Source organism: Artibeus jamaicensis, unplaced genomic scaffold (assembly GCF_021234435.1).
Source record: "Artibeus jamaicensis isolate MK-2021 breed Jamaican fruit bat unplaced genomic scaffold, CSHL_Jam_final contig_464, whole genome shotgun sequence".
Taxonomy (NCBI): Eukaryota; Metazoa; Chordata; class Mammalia; order Chiroptera; family Phyllostomidae; genus Artibeus; species Artibeus jamaicensis.
Genome location: NW_026521842.1, coordinates 5,999,240 through 6,019,779, shown reverse-complemented (window position 1 = coordinate 6,019,779; position 20,540 = coordinate 5,999,240). Strand labels below are relative to the sequence as shown.

At 45.7% G+C, this 20,540-nt stretch overlaps 2 protein-coding genes and 1 long non-coding RNA gene across 4 annotated transcripts in view; all 3 read left to right on the top strand.

Moving 5' to 3' along the window:
• Positions 1-1,790, top strand: part of CDH13 (cadherin 13) — a 1,059,406-nt gene extending 1,057,616 nt beyond the window's left edge. Inside the window, exon 14 of the mRNA XM_037142446.2 lies at positions 249-1,790. Within this exon, the coding sequence (XP_036998341.2) occupies positions 249-256 (8 nt within the window). The 3' untranslated portion in view covers positions 257-1,790. The remainder of the gene's footprint in view (positions 1-248) is intronic.
• Positions 1,791-9,849: 8,059 nt separating this feature from the next.
• HSBP1 (heat shock factor binding protein 1) lies at positions 9,850-12,937 on the top strand. Of its 2 annotated transcripts, none has more exons than XM_053666737.1 (4): positions 9,850-9,997; positions 10,605-10,671; positions 11,769-11,905; positions 12,649-12,937. In XM_053666737.1, the coding sequence occupies exons 1-3, from the start codon at positions 9,953-9,955 to the stop codon at positions 11,885-11,887; spliced, it is 231 nt and encodes a 76-aa protein (XP_053522712.1). In that variant the 5' UTR covers positions 9,850-9,952; the 3' UTR covers positions 11,888-11,905; positions 12,649-12,937. The 2 variants fall into 2 exon arrangements, with proteins under 2 accessions (XP_053522712.1, XP_036998340.1); XM_037142445.2 differs by having other exon boundaries at positions 9,852-9,997; positions 11,769-11,889.
• Positions 12,938-14,181: 1,244 nt separating this feature from the next.
• LOC119047094 (uncharacterized) lies at positions 14,182-20,331 on the top strand. The gene is made up of 3 exons (XR_005082077.2): positions 14,182-14,388; positions 17,933-18,170; positions 18,539-20,331. It is a non-coding gene; the product is annotated as an uncharacterized LOC119047094 (long non-coding RNA).
• Positions 20,332-20,540: the final 209 nt, after the last annotated feature.

The following is a 20,540-nucleotide window of genomic DNA, read 5'->3' as shown; positions in this document are numbered from 1 at the left end:
CAGAGGAAATTGCACTGGGGGTCTGGGATGGGATGTTTGGCACTCAGCATTTTTGGAGAAGTCCAGCTTTTTAAGATATAAACTATTCTCTCTTCAAATGTTATGCTAAAGAAAAAAATTCCAAGGTAGTACAATGTTCATAAATGTATTTACTATAGCCTGCCATTCATGTATCTAGTATCCAGCTGAACTGTTTTGAATCGAGTTGCAATATTCCTTGACTTAAACTCTGAATCTTTGCCATTCAGGTCTGTGAGAACTCCTGACATCTGAAGCTTGACTACCAAGTTTCCATAGCAACAGGAAAAAGAAAAAAAATCCAAATCCGAAGATTGCCGTTTACAGCTCTCGAACTTCACAACTAGGCCTCAATTGCTCCAGATTTTCACTTTCTTTGCAATTTCACTTAGTCTGTACGTCACCATTTTGACAGCCTCTTCCTTTCTCCTTTAATTAATGGAATCCTCTGAATTTTCCCCGAGTGTTTAAAGATCATGGCATATAAGATGACCTTCTGGGAGCAGGAACAATGACTAGTTTTTCTGGTGTGTTGCCATGTCACTAGTCAGCACTCCCCCACGCGGTTCTGTCTGTGGGTTAGTATTTGTATATGTATGAGTATCTGTATGTGTGTGCACACAGTATTCATAGAGAGAGACTAGACAGCAGCAGCCTAGTTTTGATGCGCCATTCTTCCTTGGGAGGCTAAACAAGAAGGGACAGAGCCGTGGCAGTGGACCGGCCCAGGGCTCCAGCTGCAAGCTAGGCACTAGCACAGACCACAGAGGGGATGCCTGTGCAACATCCATTCAGCCCGGGTGCGGCCACGACCAACAGGCAGCTCCACAGAGAGGGAGAGCAGAGACCAAAGTCCTTTCTCTTTAGTCTGAGGACTATAACCAGTTCCACTGCCACCACATGCCGTGATTCTGAGCAAAATTGGTGAGGAGCAGAGTGGGAAATTTTACCATCAAATGCCAAGAAAAGGGCTGAAATATTCCTTCATGGGCATCTGCATGCATTTGTATGTGTCCAGAATCCACAGCCCTGCTGTGGATTTAGTTCCTATGGGGACGTGGGTCATGGCAGAGACTCTCTCCCTTCGATTTACGATAGCAAGTGTCATCACGGAGGTCGCATGTGCATACGAAGGGATTGACAGATACAGTGTGTATACATATACACACCCACATGTATAGACATACACTTAGGCACAGACACACCATTTGTTTCATATACATGCATAAAATAGAGTAAATACAGGTAGTACCCTTTTGTGTGAGTCTACTACTGTTGTTTGCAAACCTAAAAACAAAAGATGTTCATTATGTATAAAAAGTAATTGATTTGTATTCTGTGAGCATGTCCAAGTAAGAGGAAAGTTAGTGCTTGTACTAAGGTTATCTTCTCGTTGATAAACTAAATGAACCATCGAAGCTCACACCAAATTTTTCTACCAGGTACAACTAGTGACAGCCTGTGGCTTTTTATTAGAGCTCGCCACAAACTAGGGTAAGGTAAGTGTCTTAGCATATTTTCATGCTGTTGCTTACTAAAGGTTTTAACCACGCACACACACGCACACATGCTTTCCATGAAATCTCTGTCGGCATCCGTGCTCTTCAGTTCACCTTCTGTAGGAAGTAGAAGTCATATGTTGTCTTTATTGTAGTAAAATTATGCAGATAGAGTTCCATATATTGTATTTGTTTCGGTAGTAAATCTTTTTGGAGCATATAGAATGCAGAGATTTTTTTGCCATTAAAATAAATGGGTATTGGTGGTTAAAACTGCTGGACAACAGCTTTTCTCTGGTTTCTATGTTGTGTCGACTGTTGCTAATGCTAAGTCTTGTCTTTGTGCAAGTTCACACTTTTGACTGGCCAGCGGGGCTCCCCCCGTACACTCTCGTTAGGTGAGTGAGTCCATAGAGCCAGAAGCACCTGCTCGCAGCCCGGGCAAGGCACTCGTCTTATCCACCATAATGAACGATTTCAGCAGTTTCCAGTCGGCTGTACGATGACTGCATCCTTATAGTCCTGGCACATGGGTATCTTTTCTCTCCAACAATTCCTGTTGCTCAATCAGAAGATGCCATGCCCTGAATATAACCTAATGGGTCTCCACCAGCGCGTGCAGCAGGCTTGGGGAGGGGGGATCTGAGCCTGCACATTTACACTTGACAGGATCTCCTGGCTTGACAGGACACAGCCTCCTGCCTCCCTGGTGGACCGTGCTCCCCTCTTCCCACAAGGCAGGGGGAGAATGGTCACCCTGGAACAAACTGGGGACCACCTTCAGATGGCCTGGGGCTCAGCAGCGTGACCCACAGGCCAACTAATTGATAATCCCAAAGCTCACCCTCCCTCATGAACCCGGGCCATCCCTGGGAGAAATACAGATGTCAACTGACCCATTCACTCAAGTAACCAGATGGACTCCTCCTTTTCTCTCAAGCCAGTAGGGTGTCTGTACTTCACAAATGGGTATTTTTATCTTGAAAAAGAGAAATCAAACCAGTGGATTAATTTAGCTTAGAACACAGAAAAACAGGAGTAAAGTGCATACTTCACTGACAAGTAGCATATGCCTTAATTTCCCCTATTTAAGTATACGCCCCGCCCCCAAGCTCTTATTAGTTCTTGTTATTAGGACAGAGGTATTTCTATTGTGTTGTTCTTTTTAACCCTTTCTCACACAGACACACAGACCAATTCTTTGAATCGAAGTGAATTATAGGATGTTTTTAAGTTGCTAGAATGCATTTACCTTGCTTATTGAAAGCAAAAGTATAATCAAAACATTATGTCATTATTATCAATGCATTTTCTTTTAGTCCAATTATCAAAAAAAGAGGAAGCCAAGTAAGAGCCAGAAATTGCTTTTCCCAGGGGCTGAGCACAACACTGAAAATTTTATTTCCATTGAGTGAACGGTCACACGTTCTTCACTTTTTATTAATACATCAGCCGCCTTAGTTCATTAAAAATTACATTTTTCCATTTTGCATATGATAAATTGATTATTTTGGAAATTTGTTTTAACAAGAACATGCAAACATTTTCTACTTTTGATCAAAGTTACCTCAATACTGCCAGTTCTCTCCAAACAAACGTCATTTCAGGTGGATGCACCTGCCACGACTTTCGGCCAACACCTGCAAATCGGAACATCGCAACAAAGCAATTCAACTAAACTTCATGTAGGTGGCAAATAAGACTTCGATTCTTAAAAAATACTTTTAGAAATTCTGATAACGTATCTCAGAATTTCAAAATGTCATTTTTAACCTTCTGTTACATGAAATAAGCATTTGTATCAAACCTTGAAATAGATCAGATTGCATTCTATCCAGGGTGGTAACTAAAGATTATTAACAAGGCCATGCTTGGTGCTGGGTTTGGCGCAATTGTGCCAGTACACAGACTATCTAGGCGATTCTGAAGAAGAGTCTACAGTTCCCCTGGTGTGTATGAACAAGGTACAAAAAGGCAATTGATGACGATGATGATGGTGATGATGATGGTGATGATAGTTTACATTTAGGAATTGCTTATTATGGTGCCCACACCATGCAAAATCCTTTATACCTATTAACTCACTGAATCCTCACAACAGCACTGTGAGGCAAGTACGATTCTCTTCTCCAGCTCACAGACAGGGAAAGCTGAGGCTCGGGCAAATCACATGGCTCGCCCCAGGTGAGTGGCCTTCAGACCTGGGACCCAGGGCCATGCCATTCCCACTCTGGCACACTGCCACTACCAACTCTGCAGCCAGAACAGCCAAAGTGTCTGCTCCAGACCAGGAACTCTCCTCTGAACCCCCAATGAGTATGGCCAACTGAACAGACCTTCTACATTTTTTTAATTCCAAGAACATTTTATTAAGAGCTGTTAACACTGTTCTAAATTAATATTGGAAGCTTAATTTTTTTTCTGTACAAGATATTATCATTTTCTTGATTATTTCTTCCCTTCCCTTCTGTGGCTTGTGAGCAGATACATGAGAAGCCTCTACCAGATTAACCAGATACCTCAGTTACCCAAAAAGAACATTCATGTCCTCCCAAGGACCAGTCACAGCCAAGCCGACCAAGGGGAGGGCAAACTGAGGAAGAACATGGGCTGGGACCAAGAGCTGTACTGCGCTCAGCTGGAGAAAAATTCCAAAGGATCTTCAAGCAGTTTCCGAGTCTGTAAATCCATCCATGTGTAGTTAACCTGGGTATGAATCAACAGGTAAATCACACCAAGAGAAAGGTGAGCCCTGGGGAAGAATGAACCACCTATTCTATTTAACTACTAAATAATCATAATAATAATAATAATAGTCTGTGAAAGGTCTGACTACACCTTTCACAAAGGCGATGGATCCCATCTTCTTATCTGGCTGTTGAGATTTGTCTCAGAATCTGAGGATAATAGGCTTTTATAATTGTTCATCTAAAGCAATTAACAGTTCTTGTGCTATGTAAAATGTGTCACTCTTATTACATTTCCTGTCACTCATGGATCAGCCCACCTCTGAAAAAATTCTATAGCATTAACTGTGTTTATATAAAAGCATATACAAAATGTGCAGAGACAGGAACAATGGCAGAAATGAATGTGCAAACAGGGATTTCGGATGAGATCTTTAATTCCATAAATGAAGTCTATAATTTAAGCAGAAATAATTTAGTCAGTCATCAAGGTCCGTAGGCAGGAAGGCATCTTCCTGTCCCTCAGGCTGCACCACCGCCATCACCTGAATGGCCGGAGGGTCACTGAGCTCCGGAAGTGCTTGTTCCATTCAACGCGGCTGCTCGGGGCCAGCAGAGAAGCAGTGGGTGGGGCTGGACGGCAGGGACATTCGCTGCGAAGCTCTGAACCTGTGAGAAAGTAGCTCAGAGGAGCACTATTAGGGTAGGCTGACATTTTCCATTTTCTACTACTTTTTAAGATTTTTCTTCAGAAAGTACGTAAGTCACTTTTTATCCATTCAGACTGTTGAAGAGTTGAGACTGAAGGCTGTGTGGGAGAAACCAGGAGCTGTTGCACACACCTGGACACCGGGATGGTGTTCCATGTCGACGCCCAGGTGAAGTATCGCTGCCCCCAGAGAAGAATATTCAGAAGTTTCAAATAAATTTGTCCATAAATATACAAAAGGGATAAAAGTTTATCATTTAAAAATACTGAATTCTATTGCAGATGCAGTTCCTTTGAGCCCTGGTTGCTGAATTGCTTAAAGTTTCTGAGCTGTAAATTAACATTTGCTTTATTCTGTAGTTGCAAAGAAATTTGTCTCCTGTTTGTACGATATTCAAATAAAGGTTATGTGGGATTTTAATGTGTGTGCTTGGTCTTAGACCATCTTTAGTTTAAACAGTGACAGAGTTGAGCAAAGGGCTGTTTGTTTTCAAACGGGGCTCTGGTCAGCGTCTGGTCTCTAAACGCCAAGACAAAAACCAAGTGCTGCCTGCTTAATAATGAACTATTTTCTTTTCTTCTTTCATAACAGTCCAATCCCTCTGATTTAGGGGGAAAAGCAGAACAATGACAGATTAGAATAGATTACACAGACAGACAGAAAGATCATAAATGGGTTGATGATTGATTGGTGATAGCTTGATAGATTGATGACAGATAAGTAGATTAATTGATGATGAACAGACTGAAAATAGATAAATAGATTATAAATAGATGATAGACTGATGGTGGATGATTGATAGGTGATAGAGAAGAGAGACGGCAAGATTACTTTAGCGGGGGCCTTAAAAAGAAATGGAAGGTGCTACTGCCGTCACACCTCAGTACTCGTTGGCTTCAGAACTCGTCAAACCCCACGCTTGTCTCATTTTGATGAGAAAATGTCTCAGCGCTTGGCACTGTCTCTGGACTCATCGCACTTGCTAGACCTAGTATGAGTCACGACACCGCCCCGCCAGAGAAAACGCTTCATTACTCTGGAGTGTTTGATACTCGTCAGTTTCGGCACTCACCGCGAGTTCCGGAACCGATTAATGGGGAGGACTGAGATAGCACCATATTCAGTGAGTGCCTCCTCTGAGCCAGATGCTGTACACATTTATATAGGGGGTTGAAGAGACAGAAAAGGTTTAACGTGTCCCCTAAGGGCTGGGAGCAAGCACAGCCCTGGCCACTGGAAGGATGAGGCACCATACACTCCAACCGCTGTGGTGCCGCACTGGCAGGTGTGTGACTCTCAGCAGCAACCCGGGAGAAAACCAGGAGAACCGAGGCTCAGAACCAGGGTGGGTCCTAGCAGAGCTGATGCCTGTGCAACCAGAAAAAGGACGGATTCAAAGTCCTCTAAGGCCCAGCGATGGCCACTCCTTCTCAGTTTATTCTCTGTTAATGCGAGGCAAACGCACATATACATCTCAGCATGGCGTAGACACACAGGTACATTACCACCTTCCTTAGCGTGGATCTGCGGAAGGAAAAGTGTGCAGAGAACAGCCCTGCTTGGACCAAAGAACAATTATAAAAGTACCACATTAAGCTAATGTAAAACCAAACCATCTTGAAAGGGAGAAAAGAGAATCACTTCAGTTATGCAGTTAGTCTAGGAAGAGCTATTTAAAAAATGCTAAGAGAAGGTAAGACCACTGTGACACTTAAAGGTTTAAAATGAGGGTTGTTCAAAACCAAAGTTTTAAAGGTTAATTACTAGTGCCTTACACATGATACAGTAATTTTGTTAATGGAACAATGTTCAGTTAGGTTCAGTGTGTCAACCCTACAGAGTAGATCAGCTGTGACTACAAATTAGTGAAGCTTTTGCAAACAGCAGCCGTTCAAAAGACCTGGTCTCCATGCAGAGAGACTATGCACTGCCTTTCTAAGTACAGAAAAAAGTATCCACCAAAAATATGTTATTTGCCTACTGTTTATGTAAAGACAATTTCAATTTGGATTAAAAAAACCTTCAAGTCTCCTGCCAGAAATACACACACACACACACACACACACACACACCCTCCAGCTCTTCATGCTAATTCATGTTCTGTGCTACTTACAACCATAAGTCAGATGTGGCTCGAAATCTGGGTGTGGGCAGCCAGAGTTCAGTGCTAGGTGTGGTAGCTCCAGGGTTTGGGGTCCAAAGTGAAAAGGCCTGAAATGCCACCCAGGGTTGACTCCATACTAGCTAACTAATTCTGGAGCTTCACATCAACACTTTATAAAATACCAAGTACAGTACAAGTGTAGTAGTATGACTTTACCAACTGTTATGGGTTGAATTGTGTGTGTCCCCGCCAAAAAAGACAGGCTGAAGTCTTAACCCCCAGAACTTTAGAATGAGGCCTTATTTGGAAACAGGGTCTTCTGCAGATATAAATAATTTGCAGATATAAGGTCATACTGGAATAAAGTGAGCCCCTACTCCATAGGTAGAAGCGAGGGCACACACAGGTCAAAGGCCATGGGAAGATGGAAGTGGAGTTTGGAGTGACGCTAGCTAAGTAACACCTACACGCTAAGGAACATCAGGAATTGCCAGCAGCCACCCTGGCTGGGTTGCTCAGTTGTTGGAACGTTGTCCCATACACCAAAAGGTTACGGGTTCAATCCCAGGTCAGGGCAGGTACCTGGGTTGTAGGTTTGATCCCTGGTCAGGACTCATCTGGGAAGCAACTGGTCAGTGTTTCTTGTTCCTCTTTCTCTTTCTCTCTCTCTTCTCTCTCTAGCTCTCATTTCCCCCCATTTCTCTCTCTCCCTTTCTCTGTCTCCAAAATCAATAAACATATCCTTGGGTGAGGATTATAAATTTAAAAAGTTAGAATTGCCAGCAGCCACCAGAGGCTGGGAGAGAGGCAAAGAACAGATCCTCCTCAAAATCCACAGAAGGAACCAACCCCGCCGACACCTTGATCTCAGACTTCTGGCCACCAGAGAACCAAGAGACAATAAATTTCTCTTGTTTTAAGTTGAGCAGTTTGTAGCGCTTTGTTACAGCAGCCCTAGGAAACTCATACACTACCCTTCACTCTCAATATGTACTGAGGAAAATCCTCAAGAAATGGCCCAAGGGAAAATAAATTCATATGTGAAGAACAAGTGAACAGAATTCTAGGCAGTGTCCTTAGATCCCTTTAAAGCCAGTGGTTTTCCACCCAGGGTGACCCCCGTCCCACCTGCCCACGCCAGGAGACACTTGGCAGTGTCTGGAGAGATTTTTGGTTGTCACAGCTGAGTGGGGGTGATGCTATCGGCATCTCCTGGGTATAAGTCAGAGAATCAAGTAAACATCCTACAATGCACAGGGCACCCCACACCCCCACAACAACGATTTAACTGACCCAAAATGCCAGTGGTACCACTGCTGAGCATCCCTGCTCTAAACTGAGACAATTCAGAGAATCCTAGAATGACAGGAAAAAAAGAGAGAGTCAGAAAGTCCTGGGCTCAAGTCCTGAGCTCAAGTCCTGTCTCTTACTCCCTAGTTTGACTGCCTGGTTTAAGGTTTCAGCCCTCAAAATCATGTAATGGTGACTATTATATCACAGGGTTTTTCTGAGGATTAAGTTAAAACACTAAGAGATGTTTGTTTTAAGTGATCAGGTAAAGCACTAACCAAACACCAGTTAACAACAACCAATTATAAAAGGTTTAGCCCCTTTGGGATAGAAAGGAAGAAGGGGTGGGGGTGCAAGGAGGGGATACAGGGGAGGGAGGGTGAAGTTGGGGTCAAGGAGTGAAATTAGGAGAAGAGAGTTGAGTCTTATGTCCTCCTGGCCAGCTCCCCTTTAAATTTTCTGAGCATTACAGACACTGGTGGGTTGGTTCCCTTACAGCCTCTCTGCAGCCAAAATCAAGCTGGAACCAAGCCCAAAATACAGTCCTTAAACGATAAGGACTGTATCTCCTACTCCTGGACAATGAGACCCACTTTGGAGGCCGTCGGTGAGGCTGGCACTTGAGAACCCAACGCAGCAGCGCCCCTCCTTAACCAGCCAAATCCAGCCTCTTTAACTGCACACTGCTCCCTCTGTAACCAAACCAAAATCCTTTCCGGTGTTGTCCCGGCTCAACAGCGTGGGACGTCATGTTGAATGAAAGAAGCCATGCACTAAGAAGGCCTTACTGTCTGATTCTATTCATATGAAGTTAAAATACAGGCAAAATGAACCAATTGTGTTCAAAGTCAGTTCATTGGTCACCCTCGTGGGTGGGTGGGTGTGAAAGGAAAGGGTTGAAGAGTTTCCAGGGGATTGGCCATATTTCCTGACTGGGGGGGGGGGGGGGGGGGGGGCGGGAGATGGGAAAAGTAGTTTAGGATCTCTGCACCAACCAGAAGGTGTTTTATAATTCAATTAAAAGCAAAGATCAACCTGCCCCACTGTGCCAGCATATCCACTCACCCCTCGTGGGGAGAAGGAAAAACACTGAGGTCGAGGGCGTAACCAGGCCCTCATCTGGGCAGCTGGGCACATGATGGTCTCAATCCTCAAGCCTGGGACCTTCGTGTCTCCCCAGATGTTTGTGGGGTTTTGTTGGAAGGCAAGCAGCAGCACAGGCCAGAGCTTGACCCCTCACAAGCACCTAGCAAGTGCGCTCCTACAGGGCCAAAGACAACCAGTGCAATCTTTAACGACAGCCTGGGAAGAGGTTAAAACAACCCCTTTAATCACGGACCCCCACCGCCTCGCTTCCCTTTTGCCACGTACAGAGTGTGGGGCGTGGCTAGGGGCGTGGCTAAGGCTAGCTGAGGGGCGGGGAAGAGCTTGGTGCAGAGGGGAGGGGCGGGGCCTCGCTCGTGACGCACACGCGAGATCGCTGGCCTTTCCGGCGCGTGACAACAACTACAGCTCCCACAACACCTCGCGGTCGCGCGTCGGTCATCTGTCGTCGCGAGAAGAAGCCGCTGGGGGCGTCTGCGCTGACAAACGGAAGTGTTGGTGACGGTCTGAGATATCACCGCCAAACTGGGAACCGGGGAGATGGCCGAGACTGACCCCAAGACCGTGCAGGATCTCACCTCGGTGGTAAGGGTCGTCTGTGTGGGCCCGAGGCCGTGACATCCGGGGGCGGCGCAGGCAAGGCTCGCGGACCCAGGCGTCTTCTCCGCGGCCGCGGGGGGCCTGGTCTCTGGAGGCAGTGTTTCTAGAGGCTTCGCCTGCTGAGGCCTCCGGCCACCTTGATCCCAGCCCTCCCGGGCCGCTGGGTGTAGGCCCCTGCGCCCGCCGAGGTCCACAGGTTCGTTTACCCTCGCTCACCTGTTCCTGCACCGCACCCCCGGTGACCCCCTGGTCCCCGCCAGCTTCTAGCCCACACCCCCCAGCACTCCGCGCAGCCTACCCTTCAGCGCCTCCCTCACACCCTGATGCCTCCAAGCCCTCAAAAACTACTAAAAGACCCAACGAATTTTTAATGGCAGCAGGGCCCAAACGGGGAAGGGCTTCACCGACCCATCAGCCTAATTTGACAGATGAGGAAACAAACCGGGAGAGGGGAATGCCATGCTGGAGCCCAAGAAGCAGAGTTGGAGCTGGAACCCAGGATCCTAGTCTCCCTCTGGGACCAGTGCTCCTTTCCTCATCCCATGGCGGTGTCTCAGAGTAAGAGTGGGTGTTTCGTTTTGTTGTTTCATAGGTGCAGACACTCCTGCAACAGATGCAAGATAAATTTCAGACCATGTCCGACCAGATCATTGGACGAAATATCCTTTGAATTTGTAGTCAGCCTCTAATGGGTGTTTGCACCCTACTTTCTCGGTAGTGGTGTCAGTGAATGGATGGTGGTTCGGCCAACTTCAGCCAGTCATTTACCAAATTTTTTACTGAGCGTGATGTACCGTATTTTACCCTGTATAATGCTCACTTTTTTTACCCAAAGGTTTAGGGAAAATAAGAGTGCACATTATACATGAGTAGTACAAATTCTGTATGTATATAAATGTTTTTAATTATTTTATTTGTGCTTATGCATTAAAAGTGTAACTCTAGAAAACAATAACGATATCCATATGCAAAATAATATCCTAGAATATGATCATTGGTTTTGTTGGCCTTTTATATTGAATTATAAAATTAAAACCAAAGATTTTTTTCCTGAATGTTTGGGCAAAAAACATGGGTGCACATCATACACGGTAGCGCACAATACACAGCAAAATATTGGGGTGCTTTTCTTGAGGAGCACTGTGTGAAGAGCTGGGGACACGGCTGAGCTAGATGCCCGGCCTACGGGAATTTACAGTCTATCATAATGATGCCTCATATGATTGACTGTTGACTGCGAGCCAAACATTTTATGTGTATCTTTCCTCTGATCATCACCATCACCTGATGAAGGGGTTGTAGTGTTACTTTTATTTAGCGGTCGAAAAAACAGAATCCTAGAACAGTAAAACAACTTGCCCACATCCCATCACTAGTGAAGGATGGGGATGGGATTCATTCCTTCCCCAAGACCCCTGTGCTGCTAACTGCCAGATTACAGCTGTGCCCTGCTTAATGACTTGGATGCATTTTGAGAAATGTGTTGTTGCATGATTTCGTCCTCTTGCAACTATGACAGTGTGTTACAGAAACCTAGAAGGAGTGGCCTGCTACACGCCCCGGCTATCTGGTATACCACTGTCATGTATTTGGTCCACTGTCAACGGAAATGTCATTGTGCAACACATGACTGTCCACAGGAAATGGGAAAACCAGTTTCACTAAGACAGGTGTGTTTAAGGCCAGAGTTTACAGGCCCTGGAGGAAAAGGCTAGACATGGGAGGTGTTGATGTGCTTCGTCTTTAACTCCACCACTTGATGATATGAGTAGTCGCATTGATGACCTGGAGAAAAACATCGCAGACCTCATGACCCAGGCTGGGGTGGAAGAACTGGAAGCGGAAAACAAGATACCTGCTACACAGAAGAGTTGAAGGTGAGGGGAGGGCAGGGTAAGTGTGGTGTGGCATCACTTTGATGGAGCCGTCTTCCCCACTTTTATTCATTGGACCTATGTCCCATTGGTTATCCTTTCGGTGAGGATTTTTAAACTCCTTTTTCTCCCATCCCATTTTTAGCATTTTAATTCCCAATAAAAATAAAGTTCACTGAGAAATTTTAAGTAACTACATTACCAAGCAGAATATACAGTAAAAGACACTGTATTTTTTTAAATTTGGGGGCATGTCCTGGCTGTACCAAATTAAAAGTTATTATGAAATACAAGTTGCTTTGCAAAGTACAAGAAAATAAATAGAGGTTTGAGAGATAAAAGCCTTACATTTGCTGTTATCTTAACAGTAGATTGTGTGATTCAGTGTGTGAGTAAATCACATGGTGGTTTTGTGTGGGTGAGCATCTTTATTCCTATATAGAGAGAATTTAGAAAATATCCTACCAGTCTTAGAAGCTTCTTGTATCTCAAAAATCCATCAAGTGAATGAGAACATCCTCTTGAGAATTGAAGACTTGAGTTACAGGCATGATACAAAGACAGGCGTAGGAGGAGGAAATGGATTCAGAAGTTTCTTTAATAAAAGATTTCCAATTAACTGTATTTCTGCTAGAATGTTGTACACAGAAAATAAGTTTAGTTCAACAGGGGGTTCTGAAAGGGTTTTTAGTTGATAATTCTAAGTGTCATTATTTGTCCTCATGCAGTGAATAATGTTGATGGTTTTTCCTTGTTCAATAGGTTGCTAATATACACTGAAATCCGGAACAGTGGTTTTACAAGCCAGGAGAAGACCAAGTGGCTCTTTGCAACTAATTACTATGTGTAGACAGGTCTGATATTGTAAAGTGTGCATTCTTCTCATCACATACTATATAGTTAGTTGGTAGAGTGACCCCCCGCCCCCTGTTTCTCAAACTTGATAACTTTACATCTTGGATCTTGGTCAGTTGTGCTTTAAATATTAAACACTAAAACTTTGGCGGTTCCTACATAAAATTGTCCAATTTTTTAGTGTATTTTTGTGAAATCATTTCTGTCATTTTTTGTAGTAGTTGCTATTTGATAAAAGTTACTGTGTGATTTTTTTCCTATTAGACACACAGTGTGTTATAACAGAATGTTATAATTAGACTTCGTGAAGTAAGACATTTGTTGAGTTTAGGGTTCTTTAATTGTGAACAGAGTGACTGTTAAACTAACATCAAATAGTATGGTGGTACTTTCGAATGGTTCAAAACATTTAAAACTGTTTATTTAGAAATTCCTGGCACTGTTCTGTTGCCAAAAACTCAAACTTAAACTTAGATTTTGTGTCTAAGTCTTTGAAGTCAGATGCTAGAGTAGTGAATAGTGATCACTGCCCTTTCAGTGTGAGCATTTTAAAATATGGAAAACGACAGAATTGCCTGATGTAATGAGGTGTTCGTTAGTTAGAGTTTTGCATGAGATCTGAATACTTCAGTAGGACCGTACATTGTTCATCTACAGTAGTTACCATACAAAATCTGGCAGGATTTTAAAACTCAGTTACTCCATCTTTTCTGTGAGCTCCTGATTGTTTGGAAAAAGAACAGAAAAGGAAAAGAAACGATATTAACTGCAGACCAGTTGCTTCCCTAGAAAATTATAAAGGACTTGTAGTAGGCTCAGGTTTTTTAAGAAATACTGTTTCTTTCAGCTATTTCTTACCTACTTTCTTGCAGAGTAATGGCTTTATTGTTGATCATAGAAGCCAGGGATTGTAGCTCTGCCACTCAGAAACGGAGTGTCAGGACCGCTGCGCCTAGAGGCCAGGGTGGGCTGGGAGGGAGATCCGCGTGACCGGCACAGCAAAGTGATTCTTACAGAAAAAATGAAAAAAGTTGAGGCACAGTATAGTGCCTCACGGAGGAAAACCCTGCATGAACACAGTATGATTTTTTAAAATTTTTCTATATCACCAGACTTGGTTGTTTGTATTGCAAATATATAATAATATTAAGAGCTGATTTTTCCTATTTATAAATTATATGGAGAACATCAAAGAGCACATTTCTTCTGTGATAAAATAGATTAACCCCTATTATTAACCGGCTGTGAAAACTCCTTCCATGGGCCAGTAGGTTGTGCTGCAAGGTTTAGCCCTGAAAGCCCCGGAGCCTCCTGGACTCCAGCCACCAGCCGGCACCGTGTGCGGGTGTGTGCGGGTGTCTGCAGACCTCGGAAAGGGCGGCTGGAGGGGGTGTGGGGGAATGTCGGTCAGGACTTCACGGGGGGGGGGGGGGGGGGGGGTACTGGCTAAGTTTCTTAAGTGCTGGAAAGGTTCCTGAGGCACGCTCCCCTGACCAAAAAGTTCTGCCATGAATAAAGGTGCCTAAAATCCTGCTATTGAAGCTTCCTGTGTGTCAGAAGTGATTTGTTTGGTTTTTCACATTTTCAGATTAAAACACACATGCCATTTTAGATGATAAGCTGAAACCTCTGGGAGGATAACCAAAGGTGAGATGGGAAAGGGGGTGCGGGTGGGGACTGCTCTGTGAGAAGCCTCCGTGACTGTCCGCTTGACCTGACCCGGGTCCAAGGAGAGCTAGTGTTTTACATGTTCGAAAGGAAACCTTTTCCAAGCATGTGCCCCAGGACACTCGTCCTGGGGAAGTTCCAGAAAGTAAGGGTTTATGGTCACTTGGGTTTAGAAAATTTGCCTTGTGCCATAGTCACCTCATGAAAATTCACAGCACAAATTAGCATGTTGAAGGCTCTGAGGTCCCAGAGCAGAAAAAAGTGATTTCGTTTTCTCACCTGCCAGTTTCCAAGTTATTTGACCAAGGATCATTTTTTATACTTAGTACCTAATTAACATTTCACTGAACTAGTGTGGAGTGAAGTACCGCACACACCGGGAGACGGCCTTTAAAGTGGTCCAGTAGCGTGGGCTCCACTCGCGAATGAACGCCCGCGCTGCCGCTCCTGGGCCCACTCCAGGCAGAGCTCCCGTCTTTTATAAAACAGGCGTGTGACCCTGGCGAGGCCCCCCCATCTGTCCAGGTGGGTGGCTAGTCTTTGAGGTGAGAAGTGCCTCCTAAGCTACAATGACCCACACTGCCACTCCCTCTCGCCAGCCAGCCTTTCTGGAACAACCTGGGTCTTCCAAAGAAACGACTACCCCCCGCCAGGGTTGCACACACACACCCTCCTTATCCTATGGGCTCTGCTCCATGAAACTCCAGCCATGGCCTGTGTGTGTGCATCAGTGCCGCCCCTCTTGAGTCCTGGGTGTGATCTTTTTGTGCAGGAAAATGTCTGCCTCTCTTATTCCCCAACGAGTTGTTCATTTAAAGCAGGGGCATCAAACTCATTTTCACTGGGGGCCACATCAGCCTCGCAGTCGCCTTCAAAGGGCCGAATGTGAGTTTAGGACTGAATAAATGTAACTACTCCTTAACAGTTTAGCGAGAGCTCAGCACTGCCGCCCAGTAGAAACAAGGTGCCAGGCCTGATAAAACAAGGTGGAGGGCCGGGTTCAGCCCGCGGGCCTCGTGCTTGCCGCCTGCGATTTAAAGGCTGACGAAGAGCCTACTTCGAGCTAACAAATCCGGGTACTGTGATGGTGTCGCACCAAGCACAGCAGCCTTCTCTCTGATTAAATGCCCTCATCTCCCGGGCTCGGAGGCCTTCCCAGCTCCCTCATTTGACTTCTACTTCGTCCTGTTTTGCTTCAGGCCGCAGGATTCTAAACATTTTAATCTCACTTGCTGATCAGTTTTGTTTCTTTAGTGTTTTGTTTCTAGCAAAGTACCATCGTGTTTGACCTTATCAGAACAAACATACAATATTTCAGGAAATTAAAGATTAATTTGCCTTTGTGAGTCCTTGGAATCCTAACCGCACTTAAGCACTGTTGCTATGGAAACAGAGTCATCCAGTCAACTGAAAATGAACTTTTTTAACATCCTATTTGTACATTGAAGATTTTCCATATGGATAATTATGTTCCTATTTTTTTCATATTCAGTGTAGTTTATATGTTTTGGATTAAAATGGAGGCATTTGCACACTATGTTGTCATATCTAACCCTGAGAGTTTCCTAGCAACAGTTAACAATTGCACAGAGCACCATAGCATTTATTAAGAACACTGCTGCTGTTCTAAGCATTCTGTTTGCCTTATCGGGCCTAATCTGACAACCCCGTGTTAGGTTTGTGTCTGAACGGTCCCCATTTAAACAGAAGGAACCCAGGCTTGGGTTCCAGTGGGCCAGGGTCAGAACTAGCAGTAACAACTGACCACAGGGCTCTGAGAGCTAAGATTTCCAAATGCTTATGTCAATGCTTATGCAGAAGTCTTAAAACAGCACCCGTGTGGCAGCACCTGGAATCCTTGTCTCCCGTGAATGATGTTAAGTATCTGCTTTCAGCTTCAGCCTCTTTAAAACTCCTTTTCAATGAATGAAATGGCAGTGGGTCACGCGTCACTGCCCAAATCGAAAACCAGAAGGACTGTGATTGAGCATCGCATGCATTGACCCCACAAATCGCTGTGGAAATAGGAAAGGCGTTTGTTCTGCAAGTCAGGTTAACTGGTGAAAAAGAATCAGTTCTAATGCTTTGCCCTCACATGCTGGGGCTCTCACAGGAGAGGTGCCCGGAGGGTCCTCAGACACCTGCCAAGGTGAGGTTTGTATCTAACAGATACAGAACAGCAGATTCCATGTGTCCCTGGCCACCACTGGTGAGCTCATGTTTTGTTGCTCACTCCTTGAACAAGGCCGAAGACAGTGTACATATCACATAAGAAAATGACATGCATGTCACATAGGGGCTGCCCTGCTTTGTGGTCATAATCTTGGCAGTATATTAATACTTTCCTACTTTGTGGACACATTTTGACCAATTATTCCTATTGGTCAGTGGCAAAATGTCTGCCTTCCAAAGATGAACAGAATTAATTCCCAGTGGTTAAGGACAGCCTAGATTCAGGGTGGAGCCATTTGGAAGCATTTAGCACATCCCTGTCAGCACAAGGGGGTGCATTATTTCCCGAGGCAGAAGCCAGGAGGGAGGGCAGCTCCAGGGGAGGGGGCGGCACACCTCCAGAGACGTCAGGGACCCAGGTTCGGACCATCTTGATGCATCCCACGGAAAGATCGTCTTTCTCCTTCCCTTTGTCTCAAAGAAGGAAGAAAATGTTTTCCCAAAAGTATTCCCACTCACCTGATGGTGCCACAAACAGTCCTTGGCAAGGCACAGGCCTCCAGTGACATGCTGGGCCCTGTGACTCTCGCCCTTTGATTGTCAGTTACAACTTGGGGACTGACGGTGCTTCTGGCATCTGGCAGTGGGACCAAGGATGCTGCCGAACATCCTACTTTGCACAGGGCAGCTCCCACCACAAAGAATTCTCCTGGCCCAAGTGTCAGCAGTGCCCAGACGGAGACACCGCAGCCTCACCCATTCACGATTTAACCTGCGCCCAGGAGGAGGCCTCCTCGAATAGCTTCTGGACCCTCCGGGAGGGAAGGTAGAGACCAACAACACCAGATTTTATCAGAAAGGCAGCTACTGGGTGACAATGTACAGTGTCTGTCACAGACTCCGTAGATACAGCTTCTGGATTATGGATTGTAACAGTAGAGGTGGTTAAATAAGGAATTAGCTGGTTTTCACTCTTGGCTGCTCCTAGGAAACATTTCAAAACCTCAGGACCAGGCAGCCCCCAGACCTTCTGTATCCGGAATCCCTGCGGGTGGGCCCAGACAGGGAGGGCTATTTAAGCTTGCATGTGCATCCAGGCTGGGAACTGCCTTCCAAAGGGACTGTCTACAGCTGCTCATCGGTGACATAATTCTCCAAGCAAATTGGATGGGGTTCTGCCAACTTTCTGTGTCAATCCAGCTGACCCTCCCAGCTTACACAGTTGAAACAGCTCTCTTATCTGGCACTCAGTTCAATTCATGTGTCATTTTTGCTTTAACAACTGGATGGTGCCACCACTGTTGGAATATAAAGGATGTCATTCCCTGAGAGGTGATGTCTTGTTAACCAGGTTCAACTTCAGGTGAGCCTCACACCTCTGGTGGCCCGCCCTGCCACACGGGCACCGGCACAGGGCTGGGTGTTCTCCCCGCGTCATCTCGCTAACTGCCCAGACGGAACCCTGAGGGCCGCTGACGTCAGCAAGTCTTCCAGCTGGAGTTCTCCTCTCTCTCTTCAGCCTTCAAAAAGTCTCTTCTTCAGGTTGTCGAGGGACATGCATAAAGGGCACATGGACAAAGCCAAAGCAGGTAGGATGAGGGTAGGAGGTGCGGCTGGGCGGGGCTGGGGGGACGGGCTGGAGGTGGGGGCGGGGACAGAGGCAACTGTGCTTAAAGAACAGTAAAAAAATAAAATAAAATAACAGAAAAAAATCCCCTTCCCCAACCATTTGCCTCTTGCTTTTTACACATCTTTAGAAGTTGCCAACCCAGTGAGTATTTCCAGAAAGAAATGTTAAATATTAAATATCTTAAAGCTCAAGTCCTGTGGTTAAGAAGAAAACACAGTTAACGTTGATGGGCTGTAGGTAATCATCAGAAGAGTCATTTCTGGAAATGTAAATAACGTGGTTGTTTCTTTCAATGATGCCTTCACCTCCTCCTGGGAATATGAGAAGACTGCTTGATTGATTCTGCTCCAAAATCCTACTGCTTTCCAAGGGAGCAAAGGATGAGCCCAAGTAATTTGTGAAACAGAAGCCGGGGGCTGGCCTGGCACCTGGACCACAAGGCTGGAAAGGCTGCCACGCCATGTCCTCAGAAGGAATCCGTCTCGCCCCCTGATGGGCCGGCAAAGCTGCTGCAAGCCCAGCTCACGCTCCTCAGCTGGAACCTGTGTTTGCTGGGCCCTTGATGAACCGCAAAGATTCTTTGGAAACCAGCTGTCAAATCTATGCTGACTTGCTAGCAGAATTTTAAAAAGAAGGTCGTCCTCAGGGCCTGCGAGCCCTCGCCACCTCGTCAGGTGGCCCGACCTCCTGTCAGAACCCTTTGCCTACGGCATCGATGATGTGAAACGGGCGGTGTGTGCCGGCCTCTTCAAAGGGGAGTACCATCAGATTCTTTCAGTGGGCCGAGCTCATTGTCTCCAGGAGGCTGCACGTGATCTGTGGCGCGACCTTGTCCTCCCCACAGTGAAAAGCAGACCCGGTGGGACCCCCTGGCCCAGCAAAGCCAGTGTTTCTGGAATCACTGACGGAGAAAATTCACCGCACTCTGAACTCTGCCAGAAATTCCTCAGGTTTATTCAGTTAATCTCTGTTCCAGCACAATTCTGAACACGATTGACCAGTAATGCTTTAACAAGCGACTGTTTGGCAAGTCAAAACGTAAAGAATCTCTTTTTGTACTAAGCAATAAAATAAACTGGGTAAGAGTTCTTTGACACTAAAGCGACGTGGTGACTTGTCTGCTTTACGCCGTATTTAACAGCGTTGAGATGTCACGAGGGCGGTCCCCCGGGAAGCAACACCGCTCTCTTCTGGATTTTGTAACTTCTTCACAGGCCCGTGTATTTGGTGTTGGTTCTGAAAGGTTTGCCAGGGCATCTGGCCAGAACTACTCAAGTTCTAACAAAATGCATTCTTCCACATTCTGCGGATATCTATTTTCCATATTCTGGTCTGAAGAAAAGGTATAGACTCTGCCTTGGATGTAAATAAAACACACATAGAGAGAGTAATTTTTCCTCAAGAAAAAAAATCTGTATTCCAGAACAATCATTTGTTCAACCAAACCACCTTGTGGCAGTGGTTCTTAAGACGTGGTGCCCAGGGTGGCGGCGGCAGCAGCCCCCGGAAACGGTTAGAAATGCAGAGTCCCAGGCCCCTCCCAGCCCCACTGACTCGGAGACCCTGGGGCGGGGCCCAGAAGCCTGAGCTTTCACACACCCTGCAGGGGCGTCCTTCTCGAGTGTGAGAACCGGGGCCTTAGCTGTCAACATTGGTTGTCCAGTAACTTTGAGGGTAAGACTCGTCCGAACATAAGAAGCCCCCTGGGCAGCGAATGGCAGGTTGACATGCAGATTCCTGGGATCTTCTTTTCATATCCTGACCCAGTGCAGAAAGGGGAGGGCCTGGGGGCCACGTTTTCCCCAACGCCCCATCTATCACTGTTACATATCACCTCCCACTCAGGGAAACATCGCATAGAGCAATGAGAGGGCGCGGAAGATATTCTCCTGCTGACTCACTCATGCCTGGGCCAGTGCTAAGGTAATTTAATGGGAATTGATTCTTAATTGCCCAGAACACCCGAGCGCTGGGCTGGAGCACGACCTTTTCAGCCCCGTGAAATGAGGGGCCTGCCCTGCAGCCCGAGCAGTCGAGCAGCCTGGAGAGCCCTCGCTACACACAGATTCGAAACACTTCAAATCGATTGGCTTCTTATTAAAGTGTACTTCAATAAAAATAATTTCAACTCTTTTCACTTTTAATTTCACCTCTTTCCAGAGCAGAGGAAGGATGGAGCTCATTTTGACCCTGATTAATCTCGACTCTTAAGCCACAAAAGGATATCCAATCCTTCAAGCCGTCTGAGTGTTTCAGTTGATTAAAAGGGTTTTAAAGAGCACGGTAAATATTTTACCAGGAGGGTAAGTTATCCAATAAGAATTAACTT